General features: G+C 44.8%; 1 protein-coding gene across 3 annotated transcripts in view; it reads right to left on the bottom strand.

Moving 5' to 3' along the window:
- Positions 1 to 1,781: 1,781 nt before the first annotated feature.
- The window catches only part of SAP30BP (SAP30 binding protein), a 29,973-nt gene continuing 13,463 nt past the window's right edge, over positions 1,782 to 18,291 (bottom strand). For all 3 annotated transcript variants that reach the window (XM_069032971.1, XM_069032969.1, XM_069032970.1), the window contains 8 exons: positions 15,093 to 15,135; positions 8,971 to 9,059; positions 6,472 to 6,563; positions 5,954 to 6,014; positions 5,399 to 5,450; positions 4,929 to 4,987; positions 3,675 to 3,759; positions 1,782 to 3,002 (listed from right to left, as the gene is read on the bottom strand). In XM_069032971.1, coding sequence (XP_068889072.1) covers positions 2,821 to 3,002; positions 3,675 to 3,759; positions 4,929 to 4,987; positions 5,399 to 5,450; positions 5,954 to 6,014; positions 6,472 to 6,563; positions 8,971 to 9,059; positions 15,093 to 15,135 — 663 coding nt within the window. In that variant the 3' untranslated portion in view covers positions 1,782 to 2,820. The remainder of the gene's footprint in view (positions 3,003 to 3,674; positions 3,760 to 4,928; positions 4,988 to 5,398; positions 5,451 to 5,953; positions 6,015 to 6,471; positions 6,564 to 8,970; positions 9,060 to 15,092; positions 15,136 to 18,291) is intronic.

The following is an 18,291-nucleotide window of genomic DNA, read 5'->3' as shown; positions in this document are numbered from 1 at the left end:
AAGGAGAGGTGAGAATGAGTATCTACAGCTTTGGAAGGAGAGGTGAGAATGAGTATCTACAGCTTTTAGAGTCACAAATGCAGCCTGAGCATCGCTGTTGCAGCAGCACAAGGAGCTTTTTCTCTGTTCCAGCTCTGAATTTGCCTCAGTGCAGCTGGGGCACAGCTGCAGTTCCTGAGGGCTGTTTAGCACACAGGCACTGGCACACTCAGCAGGTCCCTCAGCCCTCAGCAGGGCTCACACAGCCAGAGCTCCAAAGAAAACGAGTCCAACCTCCTGTCTGAGGGCTTCAGGCCATGGTTCCCAGGCCAGGAGGGATCCTTTTCCCTCAGGACATCACCCTTGTGTGCCTGATGTTCCCTTCACCTTCTCTGGGGCACTGATGCACCACAGCCCAGTGCAAGTCACCAACCAGTCCAATCCTATTCTCAGAGCTGGGAAAAAGGCTGGGAAAAAGGCTTTTCCCTCAGAACTGCAGTTTCCAACCTGTGTATCCATCTATTACCTCCGATCCAACATGCAAGACAAACAAGAGCCATGAGTTATTGGCTGCAAGTTTGTTATACAGGGGTTGGCATCCTCACTCCAGCTTTTTGGAGTGAGAAAAAAAACCCCAAACCCAAATCATGCCTGTTGCAAGCTGCTTTCTCCACTGCAGACAGCAAACACCAGCTCCTGGGAGCTCAGGAGGGAACTGCCAGAGCACAGCCCACTCCTCCAGGTCTCTTGCAGAAGCTGTTACTGCAGGAGTCTGGAAACTGCTGCTCCAGGAGCCTCATGGCAACTCCACTCAGCAAAGCTTAGGGAGATTTCTCCTCATCCCTCATGCAGCATCATCAAGCCCCTGTGATCAGCATTTTCCCATCACTCCAGATGCTGGACAGTGTCACTCAGTGTCACTCCCTGCCTGCCAGAGCAAAGCAGGAGCTGAACCACCACTTCTCAGATCTGATCCTAAAGCCCACAAAGAAATTCAGAGGTTTGGGATGACTGTGGATGCTGCAGAGCAAGGAGGAAGAGGCCCACAGAAGGGGGAAGGGATGAGGTGCCAGGATGTGTGATATGAATAAGATACATTTAAACAATATTCAGTACCTTCTGTAGTGGGATTCAACCCCAGGAACTCCAGCAGTTGCCCTGTCAGGGGATTAACTGGTAAGGGGATTAACTGGTATTTTTCCGTGGTGCTTGGCACCTAACCAGCGTCAAACTGCCACAATTGGTTAATTAATGTGGTCTCATCAGGCTCTCCCAGTTTGTGCCTACCACCAGTGACAGTGTCAGATGGGGCAGAGCTGTTACTCCACAGGATGGGGACAGAGTTAAGGCACCTTTACCAGCTTGCAGGAGCCATGTCAGCAGCCCAATGCAAAGTCAATTAACAGAGATGTTTCCATCTAACTATTTTCACGCCTTTCCATATTTTATGCCTTTAAAAAGAGCAGTTCCACCATCTCCCCAAGTTCCAATGCTACAGTCACATCAGTCCTCTGGTTTATCTCCCATGAGCATTCCTGGATGCACAGACTTTTTTTTTAAAAACTTAAATGACTGCCAGGACAGTGTGTTTAACATGTTCTAAAACTGTCTAAAACCAGGATATCAACAAGCAGGATATCGACCTGTTATTTCTACCTTAAGTCTCCATAAATGCAAAGTCCTGATCACGAGTGACCCAAGCTACATAAAAAACTGGGGGGAGGAAAAAAAAAAACAACTCCAAACCATTGAATTCTCAGAAACTTACACTTTTGGTGATCTGGTAACCATCTGTCCCATCATTGCTTATACACGAGGACAAAGAAGCTCTGGGTAGAAATTTAACTTTAAAGAAATGCAGACACATCAGTGACACCAGGGTTTTTTTTTTTAAAGACTTTTTGATTTTTATACAACAAAATTTTCAACTGAAAATACTTTTTCACAACAGTGGAGCAAGCAGTAACTGCCATGTGTGCATTCACAGAATATCACGAGCTAAAACAAAGACGGACAACATCACAAATAGGATCAGACACTCTCCTCTGCTTATCTGCTGTCCAACCTCATTCCGTGGCAATAGAAGTGTTTTCTGCACAGGTCTTTGCAAGTGAGTTCACAAATCAAACCTCTACAGCTTGAGGGTTCTGCATAGAAATCTCCATCCCTGTGAGATGGCAACAGGATGTTCCAGCACAGTTTCCTCAAGAGTTCAAGAGTTTCACACGTGGTCACTAAGATCTACACAGAGAGCACAGGGTACAGGTGTCAGTGCTAGAACAAAGAGTGAGCCTACACTCACTGATGTAGTTTGCTTCAAGTCTCTGCTACACATCTGGACGTGGACACTGAGTGGTTGTCTCTGCTTTAACTCCCTCAGAACTGAGCTGGCTCTGGAGGGAGGCACCTACACAGGCTGCAGGCAGCCCTGAAGCACCACCTGGAACACACAGGGGTAACACTGACAGTCCTTCACTGCTTGCCCTTTTAATTTATTTTCTTTTTTCCCCCTAAACCAAACTTGCAAGTAGGTAAGACCCCAATGCAGTAATTGATAAGCAAACTTTTACAAGCTGACTCCAGATACCACCTTCCTCCAAGCACAACACAGGCAGCCTGCTTCTTCCCCCAGCAAGCAAAGGCAGAGGCATGGTGGGCAGAGGTCCATTCCTGTGGGCACACAGCTGGCATCCTGCTCCTGCCCCCAGCCTTCCAAAGAGGAACCGTGGGCTGCTTCAAAGAATCTTGTCATGGTTTACCAAAGGAGAAAGCCACCGCTCCCTTCCAAGGACAATGGCTTCAGTGACAAACAAGTCCAAAACACCAGGCCCAGCACAGCAGTCACTGCTTGGCCTTTTTCACAATGGTGCCCACAGCTGAGATCACCGTGGTTTTGGAGCCACTGGCACTGGTTGTCACTGTGACAACACCTGGCAGTGTTGCAGTGGTGGTGAGGATGGTGGGCTGAGCTATCGTCGTTACGGGGATGGCAGAGTCCCACTTGCTCTTCCTCTTCTGGGCATCTGTGAATTTCATTAAACCAAGCAAACAAGGATTAGCATTATGTTAGAGGTCACCAATCCCTTCTTAACACCCTGGCTTGTTAACCCTTAATATCCCACTGCTTGACTAGACAGCTTCCCCTCACATTTATTTCAGGATACACTGGCAGTAAATGGGGAGGAGGAAAGGCAACTTTTCTCTTGGGGTACCAGGAGTCAAAGTAGAACTCTAGACCTGAAACTCCAGCCAAAGGGGAGACAGGATCACTCCCTGCCCCAAAGCAGATTTAATTTCAACAGAGCACACACATCCTCACTTGCTCAGCTACAGGCACAGGACACACTCATCAGCTTCCAGTGGTTTTTCTCCCTTCCCCTCAGTTTGCAAGGCAGGAGAATGATTTCCAGTGTCTCCAAATCTTGAGATGTATCAGTCCCAGGAACACTCTACAACCTCAGAGAGCAGCAGCTTTCTTGACCCACTAATAAGTCTCTTCACTATCCCATCTGGCCCCAGTCTTTCATTCCAGAAGGAGAGCCATGGAATACAGGGACTAGAGGAAAGCCAGTTCAACACCCCTTAGAAGAAACACTCTCTTGCATTACATGATCACTAAGGATCCTTCAGGCTTCAGGAAGCACTAATCCCAGCATTGCTGCAGCTTAAGGGGTACATTCACAACCATTCCTTACCTCCCACAGTGGTGCTGGATGTTGTGGTGGTTGTGGAAGCAGCACTTGTTGTTGTCCCCTTTTTAGTGCCAGTCACAAATTCAATCTGGGAAAGGAGAGACACATGGGAGAAAGGGGAGAAGATGAAAAAAATGAAGTGTTAAGATAAATAGCCTTTTTTTAACCCACACCACCTCTCTGTTTTTTAAAAACAGCTTTAATGTGATGTAAGGCATTGGATTGACCTCTGAGCTGCTCATGATGCAGGAAGGAAGACACAGACCTCAGGCCACGAGAATTAAGGATTCCTGCAACCCAGCTCCTAAGTCTGATACATAAAAATGTGTTTGTCAACTGGCAGAGGCACAGGATTTGACACAGCTCAGACAGGATAGATCCTGGTTATTAAACACTATATTTATACAGTTAGAAATTCTTTTTCCTTTAAGGAACACGCAAGGCAAGTCCTTGCTTGCACAATTTACTGCGACTGCATCACAGCAGGAAACCTGGCAACGAGAGCTCCAACAGCACTGCAGCCTCAGAACTGCAGATCTGGGCAAGGGCATGATCAGATACTTGGGCTACTGTGCAAAAAACCAAAACAAGCAGCAAGACACAGCATGCACTGCACAAAAACCCCTCCACACACTGGAGATAGAAGGAGCCTTCTGCAGCTTAGATGACAAATCTCTAACATTAGACATGTTCTAATGCCAGCCACTGGCTTAAAGGAAACACAGGAGAGGAATAAAATCTCTTCCAAAGCCTGTGTTCTTTTTGGGGCATATAGAAGAATAACTGGGCTTGTCACAAAATGCAAGTTAAGATAGGCCCAGCTTTTCTGGAAATTTGATGCAACAAGGCAATATCACAGAGAACAGAAAGCGGGTACTGTCTCACACTGAGATACAGTGAGGAAATTAAGCTTTAACTAGGCTAGGCACCAGGCAAAAACTCATAAATTAAGGAAAAAGCTGTTCTTTATTCATTATCTTGCCTGTATCTGACTTACTGAATGCCATTTTTAGAGCTCTGGTTTAAAAATACTGACAAAACAGCAGGAAATCCACTGGAATAAACAACCTATAAATGGACCTATAAAGAAAGGCAAATAACTTGATCTGTGCAGTTTGGAGAAAGACATGCAAGAAGAAAGGTGAGAACTGGGATAAAACAAGCAGTTTTAGCACAGAAACAGCAAAGCAATAGAATGAAATTCAGCAGGGAAAGAAACAAAAGCCCTGCACCTGCATCTCTTTAAGTTTTGAGTACCTTTGTGCGTTCCTTCTTGGCCTTCTCCAGTTTGTCCATCTCGATCTTCTGGGCTTTAGCTGAGAAAGAGTAGAAGATGTGAAGCACTAAGAACAGTAGAATTCCATAGTTCTCACTCATTCACACACTTCCCATCATAAAAAATAAAAAAATAGATGCAATTTCTATATAGAAAAATTAAACTGCCATGAAAGCAACTGCTGCTTTTTAATCAAAGCATTGCAGCACTAATTTAATGATTTGAGAGATGAAAACATTGCAGAACCAATTTAAATGAAAAGTCTTTCCAAACTGATGAAGCATCAATAACATTCAGGCACATCCAACCAGAATGGAGTCATTAAAGAGCAGCATGTGATGACTTCTCATTTATACAGAAAGTGAAGACTCCAGTGCAGTTAATTAAGTACAAAACACAAAGACCTAAGCTAGGACAAAAAAAAAAAAAAAGAGAGACTTCCTGGAATTACCTAGTGCCTCGTAATATGAATCCTCTGACCAGCCATGAGGATCAAACATGTCCTAAAAAAAAAGAAATAAATCAGATTAGGGCTATTCCCACAGAAACACAAAACCCACTGCAAAAATGTTTTAAGTATTTCTGTTGTCTGATGATAATCAGAGGTGACAATGATAATCATCACTGGTTTCTTCCTCTATCCCAGTGACACAAAGATCCCATCAGACCTTCTTTTATGGGACCATGTTCTGTTGTGAATGAAGAAACAGCTTTGAAGCCAAAAAGGATGCTGGGCTAAGTCATGCATTTTTCTGCTACTCAGCTTCTCTCCCCCTCAAGGAGTTCCATTCATACCTCCACCCTTCAGCAGTTTTTGTGCAGAATCATTGTAGCAAAGGTTGAGGCACTGAGGCTCAGTGCCACACAAAAATGTTCACTTCAATGCAGAGGCTCAGGCTGAAGTTGCCTTACAGGACCTCTAAGCAAGCAGGCTCAAGAAAGCCTGAGGTGAGACTTTATGTTATCTTTATTCACTCCTTTTCCAGTCAAAAGCACTGCCACTCACCTTTGGATAATTTGTACCAAGTTCATCAATGGAACAAAACTGGATCAGCTTTTCATAGATGCTGCAAAGGGAAAGCAAGAGGTCAGAACAGAACCAGGGAGGTAGAAGGGAACAGAAGTGTTTCAGATGTGTCAACAGAGAGAGGTTCTCACCTCTTCACACAAAGTGAAATGAGAACCTGGGAAGCTACACCTGCTACGAAGGATGTGGCACCCCATTATCCAGAATATTTCCTATTCCCCAAAACATCTCCCAATTCCCAGAACAGTCACATCTTCTAAAGTACTTCATCCCGAGCCTTCACATTTAAAATCTAACCAACACACCAACTCCAGCTGCTGCTTTACCAAACACAAAGAAGAGTTTTACTGTTTCAGTCACAAAAATGAGAAAGACAATTTGCAAGCAGTAGTCCTTCCTGTTCAGGATCCTTCTTCTGCTACAACTCCAACAAAGAGGAAAATTCTTCTAATTTGCTCTGTGGTACTTTAGTCACATATGAAAAGATGGTGGCTCACCTGGGGTTGCGAAATTCCTTTTTCCTCTGGATGATGTAGTTCATATCCATGCCCTCTTTCACTTTCCTCTCATACAGCTTTTGAATTTTATCCTAAAGGAGAAAGATGACAGGGTGAGCCAGGATGAAAAGGAGCAGCACACCAGCTGACGACTGTATATGTGGAAAGAAGCCAGCTGAACCAGTGACCTCCTTGAATGGAGCTAGGATTTCACCTTTACACCAGGGCCAGGCTGGTTAGGAGACACTTTCTGCTTGAAGGTCTGAAGTACCTTCATGAACTGTCTGATTGGTAAAGGAATTATCTTTGCACTTACTGAAGGCCTTGGTGATTAAACATCTGCATGTAAGGCACAGACTCCTCCTTCCCAGTCTGTTGTTTCCCTTTACAGCCACGACACAGAGAAGCCAATTCGGAAATCCAGAGGTTCTCCCACAACTCACAGGGACCACCAACACCCACCTGCAGCCTCAGGTGTGCACCTGAGAAAGAGCTGCTGGGCTACACTGCCCACAGGGCAAAGCTCCTGCTCATCTGTTACCCAGGCAGAGCCAGAGCCAAGTTCTGCTGGAGAACTAAACCCAGTGTGATCATCAGGTATTGCTGGGGATGCCCACTGGCAGCCAAATGCTCTCAGGAACAATGTGCTCATAAATCCCTGCTTTGCTACCAGTCAGATGGAATCAGCTTCTCTTTGCACATCACCCACAAGGCACAAGCCCCTGCAAAAGGCAACTTAACTGACTCAGGTTGCAGATGTCAAGCAATCTACTCTCCAAAAAGCTTAAAAGATTTCAAATCAAACATGATTTTTTTTTTTTTCCTCAGCAAGGTGATGAAAGTACTTAAAAGTATTCCTACTCTGGTGATGGTGAAGCAGAAGCAGAAGCTTTCAGACAGAACAGAGAGTTAAGTGGTATTGCTAAAATACCCTCAGTAACTTCTGTCATCTTTTCTTTTTGACAGGAATTTCTCATGTACAAGAGGCACATAAGAACAGAGGCTGGGCCTTCAATCTTTCAGGATAGGAGAAGCTGAGTCAATTTTCCTTTGTTGCTTCTGGATAAGTCACTTCATGTCTCCCTCCCTGGACAGTCAAACACAGAGCTGACTATTGTCTAAGGGCTTGCTGCAGCCTGAATAAAGGAGGATTGTTAAGAGCTGATATGAAACTCAACAACCTTTATAAGATAAATTTTCATCAGGATGTCACAAAATCAGCAAGAGGAAATTACACAATCTCCACATCCAGCATACACATTGTGAGGTTTGAAGGAATAACTGCAAAAAAGGTGAATTTGGGGAGTAGAAATGATTGAATAGCTGCTCCCTTTTATCCCCTCCCCATGGAGTAGCAATAAAGTTCCTGAAGTCCACAGATGAGCAACTACTCAGTCAAGTTTATAATAAGAAATCCTCTGTTTGGCAGAGTTCAAAATACAGTTTATCAGAGGAAAAATTTGACAAAAGAGCAAACCACCAGTGAAAAGCCCAGAACATTTTGCATCTCTAAAGAACAATCCCATCTCCTTGCTCAAAGTGCTCTAAGATGTGGTTTGACCTGCCAACAGAGGACAAGCTCCCCTTTGATTTAACACACTAAACTGCTGTCAAAGGGGAAAAATTCTCCTTTATTCTGTCTGCCCTGTCAAGCTCTGTGCATTCCTCTGGAGTGTGTTAGACCTGTTCATTGATGTCAGTAAAATGCTCCTACAGCACTAGAGGAGGTTTGGGTGTGCCCAGGTACAGTGTGTGGAGAAGAAGAAAGCATCATCTAGTTGGTGAGTCAATCTGAATCACCACTGCACATTAGGGGCTACTTTATAGAGAAGTCCAGGAGTAATTCTTTACTTGTATTTCTGTTGGGCAGAAAAACAGAGTTAAAACTCAAACGTGTGCTAGGAGACAGCAGTTCCTGCTCTTTCATTTGCACTCAACGAGGATAACACAGAAGGTTACTGCAAACTTGGTCACTGCCATTATTTGGGTGTGCACCAGAGAAAACATGCATTTGTGTTCTTTTGTTGCCTCTAAGCTACCAGCCTTCCCTCTAAATATTTACCATCCAGAGACATGTAGGTGGAAAAGGAATCCAGGCATTGCTGCCTCAACTATTCCAGTTTAGGGGATTTCAGGCCTGTATAGAAAAACAATTTGTTCTTTGCTAGGCAGCTGAATTTGCTGAGGTAAGAGGAAAGCAGCCCTGACAGTAAACATTGCTTCTGTGTCACTGCTGGGATCAAGAGCTGTTTTAAAGCATAACTAACCCACAGAGGCTGGAAAACAGCTTAAAGCTACTTTGAGATTCCTAAACTAGAACTGCTGTAAAGCCTAAAGCATTAACACGGTGCATTCATAAACTCAGTGTGGTGAAACCCAGCTTTAATGCTGGAGCTTTGCCTTCTGCAAAATTACTGAGCAGGGTTCCCAAACATCCCCTGAACTGCAAGTCTTTAAAAAAAAAAAAAAAAAAAAAGAATGAAGTGGACTTATACCAACCTGCAACTGGTTAGAACATCTGCCAGGAGGCTCAGGAGGGATTTTGATCTCATCTGGAGACATGTTCCGCACTCTCTCTGAAAAAGAAGCTGGAGAGAGCAAACTGGGATGAGTTCCGGCACTACTGACGGGAATTTCAGCCATAAAAGTAATTAATTTTGTTTTATGTCTTTGTCAGCACTACTCCCTCATTGGGAACCAAAGGACAAAGGTGATGGGAATGTTGACAACTGGTACTTGTCTACTTGTCGTGTTTTTAAGGAGCTGAGCAAGAAGCAACTAAAGAACCTAAAGGTCGAGTCATTAAAAGAGGGATATGATGCTTGTTTTATTGATACCTACACCCTTGGAGAGAGAACTGAACCATGCATGTGGAGGATGACAGGATCAATTTTATGCAGTCTGGCTCTTTTCCATTTTGGGGGAGATAATCACTTTGTGACTATTTAGCTCAGGACATACCTGGATGAACCAAAATGGTTCCAGAAGGGAACAATGCTCCCCAAGGCTGTCAGGAGTTAACCACAAGAAATTACATTTCATCCTTAAGTTACCACTTCTTTTACAGGCACTTTGATCTTTGCTTACAGAGACAGACTATTGCTAGAAAGAACAACTCGTTCTGCAGGACTGGGAACAGCCCAGTCCAGATTGCCAGATTTCCACAGCTGTTTGTACTGGGATGTACTACTGTAGTACCTGATTGCCTTGTAAAGATTAGTTTACAGAGTTATCAGCAAAAGAAACGGCCACGTTTCCCCCCATTGCTTGCTACTTTCCCACTATTATGGGAAACCCAGGCAGTTTTCTGGCCAAGCCTTGGAGCAGAGATTTGTGTCCCATTTAAGCAGCTGGGATTGTTTTCAAGCATAATTTGTCCAGGGAACACATCCCAGAGCTGGTCTGTAGTGGATAAGAGGCCTGAGAGCAGCACAGAAATCACATCGACCAGGTTTCTCACATGTGCAGCTCCTCAGTTACACATTCCTCAGTAAAGCTGCCTGGGCTGCAGCTCCAGCACCCAGAGTTCAGCTCCTCTGAATAAAGGCCAGGAGGGCCCAAAGGCCAGACAAGGGTGTTGGGACTCTGGGGAGCTGAGGCTGCAGATAAACAACACCACACATGATCAGTGCTGCTACAGTTTCCATGTCTTTTGTAAAAATGCGAAGCACTAAGGACAACAACCTTTGGAGAGGCAAAGCTGGCAGGCAACCACTCACTCTATTTCATCAAGATGTTGCTGAGGGTTAAATTCTTCAGAGCTTGCCAGCAACAAACAAAAAGTGTCCTTTGGCATTTACCAAGTGGGAGCCTTGATGGAAGGAGGAAAGCTTGCCAGAGCCCCGACAGAAAGGCAGGCAAAGGGAGCTCCCTGACAACAAGGCACACATTTGTTACAGGTTACAGCTGCTGGTGGGATGGGGAAGCCTCTGGGTTAATTAGAGCTTCAGAAAACCCAGAAAGACAGTGGCAAAGACACAGAAGTGTGGATAATACACGACACACAAGGCTTGCTGGGAAAGGTAAAAGCTGATTAATGGTTTAAGAGGTTCACAGCATCAGCAGAAACATTAAAAATAAAAAAGCCAAAAAGACTATTAAATCCAGACTTCATAAGGCAAAGAAAACACCTGAAAAAATTTTTAAAAAAATGCCTAGCTCCACGTTAGGCATCCCATAGGCTCCCTGTCCTTGCAGATGAGCCACAGAGAAACAAAACATTTATGGGAAGGGGAACTGTGTGCTCATATAAACTCAGGAACTCTGGGTGGGACGTCTGTTTTACCAGCAAAAAAAGTCAAAGCCATAAGAATATGTTCAGCAATCCATTCAAAGCCCCTTTGGAAAAGAAATCATTTTGGAGGCAGAACAACAGCTCCCAATGAGACAATGTATTTTGATGTATTTTGATGCGTGACTTTTCAGGTTCGGTGCTCATTTCCTTTTTAGTTTAAGCCTTGTGAAAACAATCCTTTATCAACATTATGGGGGAAAGCATCTTCTCATGGTTTACAAAGAACTGGAACTAAGGAATCTTTGCCTCCTGCAATCCCACCAGAGCTGGAGGCAGCTGAATGCTGCCAGCAGCAAGGCAGGACATGCACGTCACAAACTGAGCACAAACTTGCAGCATTACTCAGTTATTTGATCACTTTGCAACCAGACTGAGGTGACACATCATTAGGAAGAAAAGGGTGAGTTTAAGGGTGAGTTTAACCCCTTTGGGCTTATTTACTGTAAGGAAGTACAAATTATCCATGCCCTCCAGCAGTTCTCAAACTTGCTCCCCAAACAGACAGAATGGCTGATTCCACAGCATGTTCCCACCAGCTCTTTCCCTAGAGGAAAGGACAGCTGGGAATATCATTCAGAATAATCCTGGGACTTGCATGTATGGCCACAGGCTCCTGTATAAAACATTTTGTGTTTTCCAAGTCCCAAGGGCAGCTTTCCACCATCTCTACAGCAATAACTGCAGATGAACAGCTCACAACAAGGTGTGTCCTCGCAGGATACATCCAAGTGCTCTGTGCATCCTGTTATTCCTGCCAAGATCAAAGTTTTACTTTGACATGAGTCACAGGTAGTGACACTGGCTTCAGCCCCTAATTTGCCCTGTGATTTGCAGGCTCAGCCTAGAGGATCTCCAAGTGGGGACCTCAGGAAGTGGCTGTTGGCACAATTAATCACTCCAGGCACACCCAGATTCTGGCTCACAGTAAGTAAATATCTTCCCCAATCAGATTCTAAGTCCTGACAAAGAACTAAGGCATTGAAGCAGATCCCATGAGTCAGATGGGGGTTCAAGAAAGCAGGGGCCACTGCCCCTGAAAGCATCCTGCTGCTAAAGGACACTGCTGCTGGTGTTAGTCCGTGCATTCTCCTTCCACAAGCTGACCTAAAAGTGAAAACTTTCATCAGCACAAGCCATAGGTGTTTGTAGCTTTGTGTGCAGTCAGCACATGCATTGTGGTAAAGCAGAAGACACTCTGCTCCCAGGCCATGCACAGCAGGCCAAAGCACAGGCAAATATTAGGGGTTACCTTGCAAAAACTCAGCACCTCAGCAGTCAGTGAAGGATATTTGCTCACCAGATCTTGGTGAGGCAGAAAATTAAATGGAAATGCTACATTTAGTGTGCTTCAGTTTGAGATAGATGGGTTATGTGACCTATACCCAACAGCAGCAGACAATCTGCAAAGCAGGAGAGAAAGTGGCACAGTGCAAACCCTGAGCTCCATTTCCAGAAGGAAATGACTGCTCTCAGTCCAAAGGCCGTGCTGGAGACATTGTCAGAGAGCACACAGGAATTTTGTTTCCTACAGAGGGGTAGGAATGTTTTCCTAGTGCAGAGAAGACCAAAAGAACAGAAAGCACAGGAGCTGGCTGTACAGGACAGATATGGTATGGATCATGGCTCTTGGATTAACACTGCTCCCAGGTAGGATGAAGAATTCCTGTCCCTTTCAAGGGCCACTTACATGCTGTGCTTTAGGCAGCCACAAGGGATTAGAGGCAGTTCAGGTGGCAGTTTGTTTCTAAAGGTCACACTATGCAAAAAAACCACGGAAAGGGTGACAGAGGGACAAGGGTTTCCCCTGGAGATGTGCAAACCGGTGGTGCCAGGTCTCTAAAACTGCATTCCCTGGCACTCCAGTCAAGTCTGCTTGGCATAAACCAGGGCGTGGGGGGGTCTGATTTCCTGGCACCAGAACAGCCAAATCAGAGGGAAGAACTGGAAGCAACAACATGCCAGTGAGTCACCCATCCATGGAAGGACACCAGCTCCCTTTCTGCTCCGTGGGCTGAGAAATGCAGAGGGAGACCTGCCATACTTTCTGCCCTTATGAACACTGACTTTGTGCTCAGATATCCCAAGGGCTGGAGAGAACATTTCTTAGAATCCACAAGGTAAACAACCATGCTGCAAAGAACTTCAGGGCAAAAAAACCCCACATCCTGGAAGTAATATTTTGCAAGGCTGCAGGACACAGCAAATGCAATGTCCTGGCAGCACCATGAACTCTTCAGAGTGGTACAAAAAGCCCAAAAGGACAATGCTGATGTAGAAATCTGTGAAAATAAGTTTCACACGTATTTCCTTCTCAACCATGGGGATGAAAACTTCCCTCTCATTCTGTCAGCCATTGATTATGTGATCACTACTTTGGCATAAGTCAGGACAACCATGCCCTTTCCAGCTGCTCATCCCTACTGTTTCCTTTGTGCCAACCCCAGTGCTCACCTAGCATGCACTAAGGGAATGGATCCAGCTGGAAGCCTCACAGGGGAAAAAAAAAAAGAAACAAAAAAAGAGCAGTGAAGATGGATCCCAGCTGGCTCCCACTCCCAGAGCTGCTCCAACGTTATTGTGTATCCAGGGGAAGTTAAACACAAACAGTGCTTTTGGCAGGAGCCTACATTTATTTAATACTTAAGCAACTTCACACAGAAATCACAGACTTTAATAAAGGTGATGCTGAAAAATGCAGGGTTATCTTCTGAGAAGGGCAGGCCTGCAAGCTTTTAATGCAAAAAGCAGTTGTGGAAAACTGTTTAAGGAGGACCTTGACTTCCACATACTGCTAAGACAAAACTTGAGGTGTCCAGATTGTGTCAGAAAATCTTGCACCTTTTTCCACTGAAGAATTTTAACTGTGAAAGTCCAAATTTCCAGAAAGGGAGTGGTTCTTACATTACTCCAACCGTAAGTCTCTTGCAACAGTTCCTTTTCAACTAGATAAGATATGGCCTAATGGAACAGACCTACAGAATCCAGCATGGCAAGTATGCTGACCTCTAATAACCTGGTTCAGCACAAAGCCAGCCTGCAGGCTGCTGTTGGGAAAGGATATTAAAGATAAGATTGCAGAGACCTCAATCCAGGTCTCAGACTCTCCGACACTGTTCACCCATGAGTTGTGACACTACTAAGTGCTCCCTGTGCTGCTTTTAAACCCATGTGCAAGTCTGAGACAAAGAAATCAAGTCTGGGCAGTCACTGGGGGAAAAGGAAACTAACAAAATTGTAACCTGAGCCTTAAACCTTCCTTAAACTAAGAAGGGACTTCCCACTACACTGCTTTACAACTGCACAGGTTCTGCCATATGTGAAGTACAGATGAAAAGGGCAGTTGGCTTCCAGAGATTTTGCTGCCCTTTTTACCCCAAATGCTGCTGTCTTATCCATTTTTCTAGGGTGCATTTTGAGGCGGATGAGTAGATTGGAGAAAGATTTCTGTTGCATTTGATGATGAGATTGGTTGAAGCAGTTTTGCCCTCTAAAGGCAGAAAATCCAATAGAGCAGTTGCAAAGTCTAGGCAGGCCAACTAAAAAAGGACTTATAAATCCCAAACTTCAGTGATGGCTGCTGTAGGAGTCACAGCTGAGCACCTGAGTACTTACCATCTTAATTTACCCTTATCACATTTTATGGCTGAAATATCAAACTGATTTGAGAGATGATGCAACTTCCAAACTCATTTGTTTTTAATGATATTATTGCATGATACCACACAGCTGCAGGAGTAACCTCAGGAGCAGAGGGTCAGTTCAAGACAGTCAGAAATGCAATATAAAATACAGTTTCTGTGCAGCTCCAAAGAGACCAAGCAGAGGATTGTATTTCAAGCTGACAACCATGGACTTTCCAAATCTAATAATGGTGTGACCAATAAATGAGGTGTCACAAAAATCAAGTAAGTTTTAGTAACCATTAGAAAACACACAGTACTATGTCAGCACAGCAGCTGGAAATCTCTAAGTGGCTCACATTTAAATGGGGATAGTTTTGGTGAGTTTTGGAAGCCACAGGACAAAGTCATCACTCCTGGTTCCACTGGCTCTATCTATACAAAGCTACACTATTGGTTTTAACCTTGTCTAGAAAAACGCCAACACTGCCCTTTACATACATGTTTTAAACACATAATACATGAAATTATTTTCATATTTTTAAGCATGAAACCTTTCTCCCAGAATAAAAGTTCACTGAAAATATTCAGGGAATAATTGAAACTACAGCATTGCCAGGACAGAGGGAAGATGCTTTTTACAAAGTGGGACTTACAAGGTCTAGCTTGAAAAAAACCTGTGAATAAGTACTTCTGAGTGAACTTACCAACTAGCTCCTGAGGATCTCTTTTCTCCACTTCTGAGAATTCCTGCAAGAAAGAAGGAAGAAACAGACTTTAGTCAAGTTATGTTTCCAACCTAAAAAGCTACGCTGTTTATTTGTTTAGAAATTTACAACTTTATTCTGAGACAAGAGAATAAAATTTAAGAATGAAACTCAGTTTATTAGATAAAAGGACAATGTTTGGACCATGAAAAGTCAAAGTCTAACAGGATGCTCCAGTTCTTTGCAAAGCTAAATTTAATGAAAGAATTTAAGCTTTGTTTCACCAGGTCTTGGACACTGAACTCCTTTGGAATTCCACAGAAACTGCTGTACTTGAAGCCCTTCCTCAAAACAGATCAAACCATGGATTCCTCATTTTTGGTGACTGGCCCTGGGCACCAACCAGGAGTCAGTGTTTCAGAGCACAGTTAGGTAAACACAGGCTGGATCCAGCCCACAGGAAACTCCTTTAGTCCTGGGAATGCCAACTGCAGGCCTGTGCAACTCCCAGTGCTCTGAGCAGGGTCAGCCTGGTGCATTCCCCAGAGGAATGTGGCAACAGCCCAGATGCTCCCAGAGCCAGAGCTCAGTGACTTCAGGGCAGCACCTGATCAGCCTCTCCAGCCTCCCAGGGCTCTGCAGGGTCCCAGGCTGCAGAGGTTTGCCAGATGTGTGTGTGTGGTGCTAAATTCATCTCTGCCACTGTGCCATGCAGGGCTTTGGCTGACAAAGCCTCTCCAAACCAAACTGCAGGGGAGCGTGGTGGTGATGCAGACCCTGTGTTCCTACTTCAGAAGGATGATCTCACTGTCAGTTCTCTTGCTGCTGCTTTCCAGGAGTGACACAGCCAACCTGCTCTACCAGAGACTCAAGGGCAACCTCCACTGGCTTGCAGTGCTCTATTTGGAGATCTCCACACAGCTAATCCATCCCTGGTTACAAAAGTTAAGGACACTTCACTTACAGATGTTTGCAGCAGAGTGTGCTGAGCATGAGGCATTATGTAGGACAAGGCACTCTTAAATATGGTTCCACCATACTGAGACCAACACCCAAATATTTTGGTGCTTCTAGGGGATCCCAGCAGAGTCACAAGCACTATCAAGTTCGGCATAAATAAAGTTTCTGAAACAGTCCCAGCTGTATCCCAACATTGCCCTCTCCCCCTGCCTCCCTCCCAAAGACCTTTTGTGACTCACTGGACTGTTTGTCCGAAATTCCTCAGTGCCTCCAAACACTGAAGCCATTCATTGAACCTGACACTGACAGAATGCTGCTTGGTAACCGCTCCCTGACCCCCTCCTTTCTCCATTTCCAGTCAGGTGAGATGTGCATCAGGTGAGGAGAGAGCAATGAGGTCGCCAAGCCAGATGTGGCAACAGCCTGTGCCAAACTCACTCGGAAAATCCACCCATTTTCAGAGAAGCCACAGCCCTCTGGAAGCACAAAAACAAATTCTTTGTGTGGCACTAACTGCTACAGGGCACGTTTTATAGCCATTCATGGAAGAAAAAAAAAAAAAAAGAAAAGAAAAGCACTATTTCTGCATTAGTACACTTGGGTTCACAGAAACACAAGGCTAAAGCTATTTTAGAGAATGAAAGAAGTACACAGAGGAACACGCATCTTCTCCCTGGCCAGCTGGCCCCAGTCCTCTCTGAGATGGGCTGAAGTGTAACAGCTCCAACCCCTCTGAGACAACGCCCTTGGTGTGTGCATCAACAGCTCTTCTCCCAGGGCCTCCAGCAGCACAGGCAGAGGAAAATTTAAACAGGAACATGACATTTCAAAGCAAAAAATTTATGCCAAAGCAGTATCTCTCTTTGGAGAGAGCACCGGACAGGAATCCAGGGAATCCAGACTGTGTTTGCCATAAACCTACATGGATGGGGGAGTTCACACAGTGAGCTTCAAGTCAGCACTGGAGAACTGGGGGCAATTCTGTGGTAACTGATGGGCTGTGAGGACAAATCCAGATGAACATGGAGGCTGGAGAAGCTCACAGAGCTGCAGGTGCAAGGTAACATCTGTCCAGGCACATACAGTGACTCACCAGCAGTAAATACATGTGGTCAGGACACTGCTCGTTCCCTTTCTGGGGAGAACTTGCTAGGATGGGTAATTAAAAGTGTTTTTTGCCTTGGTTTGAGACAACAAGCAAATATTTGTTGAGGTGAAAGGAGGGAACTGCTTTAGCTCCAACCTTGACTAAATTGCATCCTGCACTCATCTCTTGAAAGATCTAAGTGGAACTGAGAGTGAAGTGGAAGAGGCTATGTCCCTGAGCACCTCTCAATCCTTCCTCATACCCAGCACTTCATTTATGATTCCATTATGCTTCCCATCTCCTTCTGCCCACTTGTCCTCAAAGGCAAGAAAAATAATCCCCCAAAATAGCAATATTACCAAGCAGGCACTTAAGGAATGCAGTGGCACAGCCAAATTCAGGTGCATTAGACATGGGCTACATGGCCCCAAGAAGGCTGCCCTCTTATTTGGGCCACTAGCTTGCAAGGGGTTGTGCTGCATTTCTGACCTTTCCAGAAGCCCATTTTCAAGTCTCCTGTATGCCTGGAGTTAGTACCAAGCATAAGCACACAACTCTCAGGAAACATGAACTAATATGCTGAAAGAGAATCTGATGGCCAAACCCTCTCTTGTCATGCACCTTATATTAGACAAAGATCTCCGAAATGTCAGCTGTGTTAAATAGTATGAACTTCCAGAATCATCAGAGAGTTTGTTTTACCAGCATTTTCTTCTTTAATTTGCATCCTTTGAGTCTGTCCCATTTATAACAGGCTAAATCAAGCCAGTCCTATCAGGCTCCACTGTTTTTCTCTGGCCCACACTTTCCCACCACAGCTGCTCCAGCAAGTCCAGTCCCCACATCCCCAGGCCTCAGCCAAGACATCAGAGAGCCCAGAGCTACACCAAGCAAAAGCAAACACGTTCAGCACCGGATTGCAGCCCCACCTCACTGCCCAGGGGATAGGAATTTTGCTTAGTGATGAGTTCCTTCGTACCTCCACCCACTGCTCCATCCTTAATGAGCTGGAGACATCAACACAGCTTTTCATTAACTTGCTGCTTTCAAACCTCTTAAATGCCTTCAGAAAACAAAGGGATGACCGACTTCTCCTACAGTGCTTGTTCATATTTGTTCCGTTTGCTGTTGAAAACTACGAGGCAAGCATCA

The sequence above is a fragment of the Aphelocoma coerulescens genome, chromosome 18, assembly GCF_041296385.1.
Source record: "Aphelocoma coerulescens isolate FSJ_1873_10779 chromosome 18, UR_Acoe_1.0, whole genome shotgun sequence".
Taxonomy (NCBI): Eukaryota; Metazoa; Chordata; class Aves; order Passeriformes; family Corvidae; genus Aphelocoma; species Aphelocoma coerulescens.
This window is presented reverse-complemented; position numbering and strand designations above follow the sequence as displayed.